The 12,625-nt window shown below is 33.2% G+C and overlaps 1 protein-coding gene across 1 annotated transcript; it reads right to left on the reverse strand.

The window, feature by feature from the left end:
* Nucleotides 1-2,114: 2,114 nt before the first annotated feature.
* On the reverse strand, nt 2,115-10,231 carry LOC115719412 (dolichol kinase EVAN). The gene is made up of 14 exons (XM_030648455.2): nt 9,729-10,231; nt 9,423-9,535; nt 8,983-9,189; nt 8,679-8,783; nt 7,746-7,816; nt 7,583-7,657; nt 7,296-7,510; nt 5,084-5,273; nt 4,922-4,987; nt 4,053-4,141; nt 3,836-3,950; nt 3,192-3,243; nt 2,972-3,072; nt 2,115-2,631 (listed from the first exon to the last, which is right to left on the reverse strand). Exons 1-14 carry the CDS (start codon nt 9,914-9,916, stop codon nt 2,518-2,520), a joined length of 1,701 nt encoding a protein of 566 aa, XP_030504315.1. The 5' UTR covers nt 9,917-10,231; the 3' UTR covers nt 2,115-2,517.
* Nucleotides 10,232-12,625: the final 2,394 nt, after the last annotated feature.

The following is a 12,625-nucleotide window of genomic DNA, read 5'->3' on the forward strand; positions in this document are numbered from 1 at the left end:
ATCTCAACTTACCTCCCTAAAAACCCCACAACATAGTGGTGTTGCAAAACATCAGAATCGTACATTAATGAAAATAGTAAGGTTAATCATTAGTTACTCTACTCTGCCAATGTCCTTCTGAGGATATACTTTAGAGACAGCAAATGTTTTTTACTAATAAATCGATAGTCAAAATCATTTCATTCTGGCTTCCTTTCTCTATCAACGCCTCTTCCTTTCTATAAGGATCATATAGAAAGCAGGTCGTTTTGAATGCATTCATACAGAAAAGCTGCGTAGATGGCGAATTCTTCAAAAAAAAAATCTGTCTTCCACAATGGAATCTGGCATTATGATATTGTCTCATCTAAGTCTGTTCCCAAAACACATTTAGAATGATAAAATAAACGTATACCTAGTGTCATTATAGAATTTGGAGGTGCATTTGCTCATGTCCTTAGAAAAAAGCTAGAACTGCGAGCTAAGATTTACATGACTGTTGGCTGTTCTAAAATGATCTCTTTCAATAATCTTGAAAATATACTTGAACAAATTTTAAACTTGGAGAATTAGCATTCATTAGACACACCCAACATAAACAAGTATTGTCACCAATAAAAGTGGCAAATAATTTTTTTCCAAATAAAGTGGTAACCTTTGAAGATTCTCATACATCACTATGAATTAGATAGAACGGACTAGAAATGAAATATCCAGTAGGCTTTGGAAAAAAAAAAAGTACAATAACTCCTAGATAAATAAAATGTTCACATTACATAGATTTTAAATACACACCTTTAAACAAACTAGGGAATGGTTGTTTCAAATAAACCTAGGGGCCTTAATCGTTGATGGCATGCCAAAACATTATTGTTTCATAAGTAGAACTGGTACTACCACTTAATTCTTGAACTTGTCTATACTTATAACAATTATCATCGAAATAGTAGAGATCATTGATTATTTTGGCACAGTCAATCGTCTTCCTAGAAAGTTGGTTCTAAAATTCAGTAAGAATTAGACAAAACAATACAACAGAATCTTTTTTGATAGCTTGCTAAAAGAGAAAAGGTTGCAAGACAATTTAGAGACATGAAGGACATATTAGTTCAAAAATTAGAGAACTAGAAAGAGCATTAGCACTTCTACTTATTTGTGCCAAAGTAACACGAGGATTACTATATAGTCATCAAATAGTAATTTGATCCACAATATATATTTATGAATCAAATTACTATCCATGTCACATTCTCATCAAAGAATCAAATTACTTTGTCACATCGCCATCTCCTTGTTAAGTACACTTCCAAGCTTCAATTATAGTCCAAAAGTTTGAGACTTGTTAAACAAATCTGAATACATTTTTTTTAACGGACAAATCTGAATACATTTTTTTGTGAACTGATAAATCTGAATACATTTACTCACCTTATCCCGTAATTCTTTTGTTGTGGAGTAACATATATAGATAGGACTAATATCTTCATCTATAGAATTTACTAGCTAGACCATAATCATAGAGTTTTCCTCATCCCGAACACCATAGTTGTGGTGAGTTTTTGATGGTGCCTCAGTATCTCTAGTTAGATAACCAATCTTACCTCTTCTACACACATACATCTTCATTAATTATGACCACTGCAAGAAATAGCTCCATTCAGTGATATAGTAGTGACTTGGACAAAATGGGATTCAAAGTGGGTTATTATAGTAAAGTGGGAACAAATCCTAGAGTTCTCATTGATCGCATCTTCACTACGAGTGTTCGTGCTCATCTGATTTGAATTAGAATTTTACATGTTTTCGACTTACCTCTTTTGGTTTCAGATCAGGTTTGCCACATCTTTAGTTCACTCTAGAATATTATCTTTATTGTTTGGTCTATTTGGTATGCTAAGAATAATTTACCATTTCATAATATAGTCATTCTTTTTTCATGTACTTATTGCTAAAAATATATATATAAATATAAAATTCTTTGGTGCACGATTTGAAAAGCTTATATTCGCCATGACGTCCAGTAAGGCAGTATTGCATGTCCAATCTATTCATTTGTACTTTCTTTCTCATAGATCATTGGGTTTTAAGGTCAGATAATAGCAGATACATAATCAAAAACTTTGAGAGGTTGAAAATGAAATAAAGGTGTTAAATTTTCTTTACTATAGGATCAGTGTAGTGTCCTAACTCTTTCCTACTCTGTGTAACTCTCTCTAAAAACTAAAATGTATGGTAAAAAATTACAAAAGGAATACTTTATGCTAAATCTAACCCTTATTAAGAGCCCAACTCAGACCAATGAAAAATTGACATACAACAAATAAGTCATCTTGTTAGTATTGACCACTCTACTCAGTCGTATCTAGTTATCTACAAAACGCAATCATGAGAGATCACATAAATTGAGTGATGAATATCTGTCTTCTTTCTCCTTTTCCTCTTTTACCTTGTCTGTATCTAGTGTATTTGTATTCTTTGGAAGGCTTTGATCATTTTCGGTTTCTTGTACTTTCAAAAGTTGGAACTTGGAAGCACCATTTACAGACAAAGAAGGCTATAGAAAACAAGTGGTATGAAAGCATTATCAAGTTGTGTTGTGTAGGCCTCCAATAAACCACTCACAGTGACAGCAACGACAAGAGAGAACCAATGCTGCAAAAGTGAAAGGCAAAAAGCATAAATACCATATAATCTCCTACTTTTCCTTTCTCGGATTTTAAGTGAGTCACTGAATTCCCTTCTTTTTCTGATGAATCTATGAGCAGAATTTACTCTTGAAAATTGACTTTTAACAGAAACTCAGAAGAAAGGATTTACATACACGCCCATTTGTAATTTGAAATTTTGCCTATGTAAATTTTTTTGTCATAAGATTTTTAATTGGATTTAGATCCAAAATATCCCATATGCATAAAGCACAACCATCACAGTCTATGTTGATAACCAACTGTACCAATGCTTAATTCACAGAAAAGTAGAGGGCTAGAGATACCTCTGTAACAATATATCCAGTTGATGCTAGAAGCGGAAGCAGAACCGAGCACGTGGCCAGAACCGATGTAATACCAGCTGCAGTCCCTTCAACAGTTTTCTCTATGAAAGTCACCATGTCCAGGACATGTCAGCAAAATTTTGAAAATTGATAATACCAGCTGGGTTTTAGAAAGAAACAATAGTAAAATAATATAACCATTAATGAAAAGCATACTTACTGCCCGACTTGCTCCATCTAAGGACACCATACTTGTAGCCAACCATTGATGCCTGAATATGTAAAGCAAAACTGTTGGTAAAACATACAATACATCATCGTATAAAAAAGGTTTTGATGGATAGCTTGATAGCACTCTCGATAATGGTTTAGAAAACATTTTCAGCAATAACTTTGTTCTCTGCCAGCTTTTATAACAGATGTGCTATAAAATAATCATCCTAGGATCACAGTTAACATACTCTGTTAGCATTACTAATTTGACAAACTATTGGCATGAAACTTATGGCTACATGTGCACGCCATAGTTTTTTTTTTAATATCTTGGCACACTTGGTGCCTAAATGAGCCCCTAAGATCCTCTATATTAAGAGATCCCAGGTTCAAGCCTGGGTCACACTCATTTCTTAAACCCAGTCACCGCTAGACCAACCTAGTGGCTTCTGTGCAAGCCACAGTTGCTAACAAGGATTCACAAATACAGAAAAACACTGAACTCTTTACATCATGCTTGCCAAACAACATTCTTCTCATCTCAAAGATAAGGACAGAGTTATGAATGATATCTCTAACCCAAAATAACACCCTAACTAGTATATCAAATTATTGGTGCACAATTACAAGTACAGTTGTGAACTCGCTCACCATTGTATCTCCAATCCCAAGGCTCAAAATTCCAGCAAAAGGAACAAGAGGACGGTCATTGTAGCCAGAAGACATCCAAATGGGAAGTGCACATCCCAACAGAAGTGAAAAGTGGCTGAATATTTAAGATATTAGAAATTAAAGCATCAAGATCATTTTGATAAGTACTAAACTTTAAAGTTTCTGGTCCAAGAGAAAAATAAAATGCCTCACCCACCTAACAATTAGAATATCAGAGTCACGATGGTCCGTGAAAGCAGTCATAAATTGATGCACCAGTCGCCCCAGAGGCCAAAGTCTCCATACCTGACTAAAACAAAGTAGTTACAAAAAAATGTACCATAAAACATAAGAGGATAAGAATTGGTTAATATTTTTTTGAAATGTTCTTAAGAAGAGCTTAGACCCAGCAAGTCTTCCGAAAGATGACCATGAATAAAGCAGAGATGTTATATTCTTTCCAATTTATGAACCCAGATTCCATGAAATACATTTCAGCTTTTATGTCAAGGGACTTAATTTAAAGTTTAATAGCACTTATTTAAGACTAAAAGACTTGGTTTAAAATCTACGATCTATCCTAGGTTACTAAATTTATATTTGTCTAATTTAGAAATACTATTTTGTTTTCAAACTTCGTGTTTTTTATGAATTAATTGTTTGTTTTATGAGTTTTATGTTTTTTTTCACAAATTTATGATTATTTAAAAAAAATCAAAATGTATGTTTTGTTTCAGTTGAGGAAAACGCCTCAATTCCCAATTAGTTATTTTTGAAAAAAAAAAACTTGGGTGTAGATTAGTAACATAGTTGCCCAAGGTATGCACTGAACAAAATTTGATCATATTGATGTACAATCTTCTCTTCCTATCGTACGATCCTGTACTTGACTTTGGGTAATTCATCTTACAAATGTCAAATATGGGACATCCTAAGTCAATTGAATGGGATCAAAGTTTCTCATTCCGCATTTTTAACATAATTTTTACAAACCTCCTTTTCATATACATGGATAATGCCAGTTTACATTAGAACAAAAGAAAGACAATTTAGCCAAACAATCATACTATTAGTTTTGTAACTTACTCGAACAATTTCCAATGCCAAGAAAACTCCCAAAGCCACACCAAATGCTAGATCAAGAAATTTAGGCTGAAAATCAAACATAAAGAGAACATATCTAAGAACACCACAAAAAAGAGAGAGAATAACATCAGAATAAATACATTAAAATCCCTTAAATCATACCTGGAAGACTAGAGCAGGGAGAAACATTAAAACAGCCATAAGATGGTAGTACTTCCGTAGAAGAATCCTCTCGATTTTGCTATTTTTTGAGATGTTATAGAATCTCACAACAGAAACACATATGACAAGCACCCAGTAGATGCATAAAGATAATCTTTTAAGGGGTTCTGAAAAGACAAATGAAAAAACCCTGCCGAAAAGAAAAACACCATGTAGAGATTAGAGAGTAATTTGATATAAAAACACAGATGCCAGAACATACAGCAGCTAATAGAAATCATAATTGTAGAAGTAACACCTACCCCATCCCTACCCATCCCAAAAAAAATGTCTTATTCAACTTGTACAGTATACCAATTTATACATCTTCAGAGGTGGAAAAGTCTCGACAGTCTAAGTAATAAATGTATGATCCAATTCACAGGAAACCTAAATAACTATATTAATTTTGAGCAGGAAGATGTTTGCTGTAGATCCTACAAAAGCATGTGGCTATTTCAATGTTATAACAACTTCATCGTTTAGCTTGGATGACTTCTGATATTGCATCGCAAAAGCTCCTACAAAGCCAGAACTTTAATCTTACAAAAAATTACTTGGCTACTAATCATGTAGGGTTCACAAGGATAGCTACTACTGTTCCAATATTCACATTAGAAAATACATAGCCAAGATATAAACACTCATGCAGGCCTAAACTCCTAATCCAACCATTATCAAGATATCTAACGTGGAGAAAGTTAAAAGTAGCAGTTAGATTAGTTAGACTCAAGTAGCCCCAACGGAATATTATTTAGTCAGTAGGCTAGCCTAAGGAGGGATTTATTATCTGACTGTTCAAAGACTTTGAAGAGCCTTGATCTAGTAGAGAGAGCAAACCTCTCAAAAGTTTAGAACCTTATTTGTACATTGAGTTTGTTCTTTTCAGTTCAATAAGAGAAAGAATTCAGTTTCAGTTGTCTTTTACCTATGATAGAGAGAAAGAGAGAAAAAAATTGGGATCCAATACTTCTTGTGGTTGATAATTGTACAACATCAATTACCACTCAGCAACAAAATGCACTCCCACCCAACCCAAGCATCATATGGTAGAGACCCACCCCACATGACCTAATGTAAAGGAGTTTCAGAAGCGGATAGGTTGTTACAAAATTGAGATGCTGTTCAAGATGACTTGAGAATGCAGATAGAAAGCGACACGAAAGAGTTTCAGCCAGCTTTTTTCTTAAGCTGAGACCATAACGGCAAAAGTTATTAGGTCATAGGAATGAGAAACATCCAGCTATGTACTATGTACTATAAACCCTACAAAGCAAAGGATTGGGAAAGTAGCCTACAAATTGGAGCTGCCCCCTACAGCAGCCATACAACCCACTTTCCACATTGGCATGCAATAGAACAGACTTTAGCAACCATTATTGCTCCTCCCCAGCTCACATCCAAGTTGGAATGAAAGTACAACCAGAAGCAAGCAACCGTAGATGTGTGCCCTATTCAAGGAAGAGAGAAGATGGAGAGCAAGAGGTACTGATCAAATGGAAGCACTTACCAGAATTTGAAGTTACCTTGGTAGGAATTTTAGATCCTAACAGAGCGATTTCCTGAATTCCACCTTGAGGACAAGGTGAAAGTTTGGCTGGGGTAATTGATAGACCAATAATAAGATGAAAGTTAAAGGCAGCAGTTAGGGTACATAAGTAGTTTTATCAAAATATATTTAGTTCATTTACTTGTCCATAAATAAGATAGGCTAAGGAGGGATTCATTATCTCATAGTTTTGTAACATTGAAAAGCCTAGATCCAGTGGAGAGATTAAACCTCTTGGGAGTTTGGAACCCAATTTGTACATTGAGGTTTCCTTTCTCCTTTTCTTTTCTTCAGTTCTATACAAGAAAGATTTCAGTTTCAGTTCTGTCTTTCACCTTTGATAGAAAAGAAAGTTCTATCACTCCCATATAAATATTGAATCTATGTCAAAACAATTTATATAAAAACAAAATATAATAAAATATAAGTGTTTCTCATTTGATTTAAATCATAGTGAGTTCATAGCAGCCATCAAACAGAGCCCTATAGCTGCCAAACTACCACCTCAAATTTAATATAAGTAAATGCAACCAAAGTGATAGCAACGTCAAACAGAGCCCTACAGCTACCAAACTACCACCCTAAATTTAATATAAGTAAATGCAACCAAAGTGATAGCAATACCATAGCAATGGATGCATATGAAAATCCTGAACAAACTCCATCCATGTTGGAATAATCACAATCATGCTAAATCCAAGGCAAAAGAAGAATATAAGAGATTTCCGAATTTCATTGTCGATCCTTGATTGAGAAAATGCTTTAGTTAAAAACCATTCCAAAATTTGAAGTACAAATCTAAACACCACTGGAAAAAGAAGAAGGCCGAGCAGCATTCCCTGCACAAGAGAGAAGCTTTGCTATACAGCTATAACATTTTCTTAATCAATTCATCACATAAGGAATCATACCTGAATAATAACACCAATCTCACTCCTTTTACTTCCATACCGCACCATGTTTTCTGTAATCAACAATCTACATGCCTGTTTTTTACAAAATTTGTCACTGCCAATATCATAAGCTAGTTTTCCTAGAGGAAACAAAGAACAATCAAGTGCAGAAGAACCTTACTTTTGCTATAGTTAATGCCAACATGTCCCCTAAATAGAGAACGAGACCGGATGTCACCAAAAGTGCTTCTCCTGAATGGAACAATAAGAAATGAATACAAACACAAAAAAATAAAATTTTTGATGTAATTTGTTACTTTAATATTAATACGTTTAATATTAGCTGTATTTATCTTTATCCTCGGTGAATATGTTAGAGTTAATTATTTATTAAAGTTGGAAAAATAATTCATTTACTATTTGAACCCCAACATTGAGGTTTAAACTCAATAACATTCAAATTTTCAAAACTTGTTTGGCGTTGTTTTCGGTTTTTTGTTTTTAAAATTGTGTTTTAAAAAATGAGAACGCAAAACAGTTTTTATAGTTTAAAAAAAAAAACTGTTTTGTTTATGTTTTTTAACAGTAGATTTTAGATCATTTTCTTAAGAGAAAAAAATCAATAAAAATTACTCAATATACTTATAGAAAGATAAATCTTTTAAAACTTATAAATTATAATGAGGAAAAAGTAATATTGTGGCAATAATGAGAAAAATTAATTTGAAAGAAAAAGTGATGAAAACTCCAAAAAAAAAAACAACTTTTTGTTGTTTTCAAAATTTCTTAGTTCTTGTAGCTTTATTTTTATGTATTGTTTTCATGAAACAATGACAAACATTCCCACTTGTGTTCAATAAACGGTTTTTGGTTCTTAAAAAAAGAAAATAATTTTTTTAGTTATGATGTCAAACATTCTCTTAAGTTCTTCAGTTTTCTCTTTACTCTCCCGTTCTTCTTGTTTCTCTCAGTAGTAAACTACATCAAACAGTATAAAAAAATTGAATTGAAATGGTTTATGCAGTTTATAATCCAGTAAAAATAATGCTGACATAAACAATTAGTTTACCATATACGTATTTAAAAAATTTACAAAAGGTTTCATGATAAATACCAATGGAAGCACATGACGGGAAAGTACTGAGAAGATGCTGTATCAATTTCACAGCTGCCAATCCATGACAAAACATCCATAATAGCTTTAATATTGTGTTGAAGCCTGTAAAAAAACAAGGATACAGTGTCAGCAGAGATATATTTAAACTTCAACAGAAGCAAGACACACACACACACAACATGAAAAATCAAAGGGATGAATTACACTTCATTGTAATCGAATCATTGCTCTAATTGTGTGATCGGCTATTAGGACGATGGAGAAAATAATTACTAGTTGTAATTGAAGATTAAGCACTTACTGGTAAGAGAGATTGTACCAAGAGACACACAGCAAAGTGCTGTATATAAGACTATACAGGTCAAGCTGAACTTTGCATGCCGAGCACTATGCAGAGCAAGGGGATGCGTATTGCTAGGTGTATTTGATATAAGCACGCAAAGAAGTACTATTACGCCTAAGCAACAAGCAGAAGCAGCCCAGTACTGCATCGTTAAGTGCTCAAACTCTACACACCGAAAATAAAACAAAGTTACAAGACTCACAAATTGTAAAAAGGCATAAAAATATACAGGATGGAAGGAAAGGAAACGATTAAACGGAGATAAATTTCCATAACTTTTTTGTCACTTGAGTAACATCGTAAACAATCAAACGGAGCAATATTGATTGATCTTTTATTCGATAATTGACCAGAATAAAATGATGAAATTTTGAATTCGGGAAACAATGTATTTCTACCTTCAATTTCGATTTCCTTCAAGGAAACTGCCCTTTCTATCTGTATCAACTTGGACAACATAACAGTTGGCAGGGTAACAGCACCCAATAGTATACCGGACGAAGCACCTGGCCTGAAAATATAATATATGTATATACATATATAATGAGATAGAGAGATTTGTAAATCATATTTTTCTAAGTTTTCATCACCAAAACGAGTTAATTAAGCATAAATTCAACATTACAAATCCATATATCACCCGAATCTGAATTAAGAAATAAAATTAGACAGATATTGAGGAGAAAAAGAGGAAAAATAATCACCTGGTTTGGAAAAGGGGGAAGGAATTTAAATAATCGGCTCCAACATCGAGAGATAAGGCGGCGAGTGCGAGAAGAGATAGGGCGAGGCCATGGCAGAAGAGAGAAGGAGGAAGGGAGACGACAACGCATGTTACGAAGACGACGACCACAGCTCTCTCACCGTTCAGCAGCGACGCCATGGCCGCCATTTTTAATTTCAATTTTATTTATTAAGAAAAAAAAAAGGGTACAAAATTACACAGATTTGATAAAATATCGAGACATGAATTCTTTTTTAGTTACTTCGGAATTTCCAAGAAACTACTGTCATTTTTGGAAAAGGTAAACATGATGTTGGTTGAAAACAACGACAGACGTTAGATGTAAGGCGAGGAAACGCACCGAAGGCACCACGTTTACGCGTTTAAGGATTCCGCTACTGGCTTTTATACCATATGACTTTTTGGACCAAATACCGCCGTAGTTTCTACTCAAAGTTAAGAAAAACAACACCAAACAAAGGGAAGGTGATCGAGAGTGTGATTTAAAAAAGGTTTCGAAACTAAAAAATTTTAAGATATGCACCCTAATATACTTAAAAATTCTATGGACTGAGCATAAAATTCAAAAAATAGTTCAAACCGTTTAAATCAACTTACCGAACACCACTAAAATTAAAACCGTTCAAACTGAAAAAAACCGTTAACCGCCCTTAAACGGTCAGTTTTTATTTCGGTAGCAAACCGAAACCACCGAATTTATATAAAACATAAATAAATTTATATATACTATTTAATTTAAAAATTTATGTATATATAATGTATATAAAAGTTATATGATTATTATATTAATATTAATAATAGTATAAATGAAAAGAAATTAGTTTACATGTGTATATATACTTTCTCAACTCTGCTTTCCGTCTCTCTCTCGTGCTCAGTGGTTTTGATTGTTGCCTTTGTCAGTTTTCCATTCTAAAGGCAAGCTACAGGTGAACTAAATCTATCTCATGTCATCTCAATCTCAATCTCATAAATTATAACAATTGATCACATCTTACAAAATTTTAAATCTCCACTCCATGAATCAGTGAGTGTCTTTTTATTCATCATCTTTCTATATATCCTTCATATTTATACAAAATAAAATTTTTTTCTCATACATTCTCTCAATTTTAGAGATGCTAAACTACTAGAGTAGAGAAAATCGACAGAAGAAACCAACCAAAAAATAGATTATGTTAGAAAATTAGTTGTAAAAAATTAGAGTAACTTGAACTTAGTAGTTTCCTATTTTGTATTTAGTAGTTTCCTATTTAGTCTCCTAGCTTTGTATATAAATATATACTATTTTATGGAATACAACACACAATTTAATTCACCATTCTCTACATGGTATCAAAGCTGATTTTAGGATTGAGAATTCAAAATTAGAGTTTTTCACACATTTGGGTTTTTCAATTAGGGTTCTTTCTCGGAAACCATTTTTAGAGTGATAATTTGTTTTCACTGCCCACTCAGAAATATTGCCCGCCAATCTGCAAAACCCCAAATTTCAGCGTCCAGATTCACCGCGCATGGGCCCCACGTGCCGCCGTTTGTCGCTGCCCAGAATCCCACGCGCCAGCGCGTGAGGGCGCGTCTGGCATCTTCTCCGGACCTATTTTTTTTCTTTTATAATGTGAATAGTAAAATGGGACAAACGACGCCTCATTCTTCGTTGGGGCAGACAGAGCAACACCGGAATCATGAAAACACTAGGAAAACACCCATAAATCCGACAAAGAGGAAAAATTAGTAAATCAACGAATAATCAAGACCCAACAACAACATTTAAGCTAGATTCAAAGGAAACAAAAGAGGTAATTACACCTAAACCCACAGTATTTTAATTTTAAAATAATAAAAAAAAACACCCAAATTTAGATCTGGAATTCAAAAAATTAAAACGAGTATAATCTGAAAATGTATAATTATACATGCCATTTAATAAAGAAAAGAAAAATATTCATATATATCATCCCTGAGAAACAATTAATAAGGTAAATTACAAAATTCAAGGTTGTTCTTCGCTTATAACCATAAATTCATTGCTAATTAGGAGAATCAGCCAAATAATGAAAAGGACAACAGAAAAATGAATTTTATGTATTATTTTTTTAGTGTTATTTTACTGTTGTTTTAATTGGAAAAAATGTCAAGTAAATGAAATATTGTAAAAAAAAATGACAGGTTATGGAATCTATACCAATTTTGATAAAGAGTAATGGACAATAGGAAGAAGAACATAATTATGTCAAATATAAGGCTAGTGGAGAATTCATACCAAAAAAATGCAAGTATGAAGAGCTATTAGAGATACTACTGTTGGGTTTTATGCCCTAAATAAAACTCTTTACAATCTGAGTAGTTATCAATATAAGAAATTTGAAGTGATTGGTGTTTGCAAGAGATTTACATGCTAATGGTTTAAATATGTTTATTACATTCACACACAAAATCAGTTAAATCCAGATCATATGTTTATTCACAATTACAGTATCGTCAACACAGTGGAATGTGATTGTGATCATATGAATCAAAAGTCTTGGTCCCTGTTTCATCAGTGTTATTGGATTTACACTAATGTGATAATCAGCGATGATGTATACTTACACTTGGAGTAAGTGTTATGTTCTTTCCAGGACATTAGTAAAGTATACTAGTTTTCGAATGTATGGAGTATACATTGGACTGGACCGATATTGCAACTAAGTTAAGATATTACAAACTTACCGTTATACATATCTTTCCAAGTCAATATCAGTAGTTGATCTTAAGATTAAAAGAATCTAAATCCTGATATGCTTAGGCTCAACTCAGGAGTGCTATTCATGTTCTTAGATTTATTAGTTAAGCCTACTTTTGGGTCAGGGTGAT

The sequence above is a fragment of the Cannabis sativa genome, chromosome 2 (genome assembly GCF_029168945.1).
Source record: "Cannabis sativa cultivar Pink pepper isolate KNU-18-1 chromosome 2, ASM2916894v1, whole genome shotgun sequence".
NCBI classification, from domain to species: domain Eukaryota; kingdom Viridiplantae; phylum Streptophyta; class Magnoliopsida; order Rosales; family Cannabaceae; genus Cannabis; species Cannabis sativa.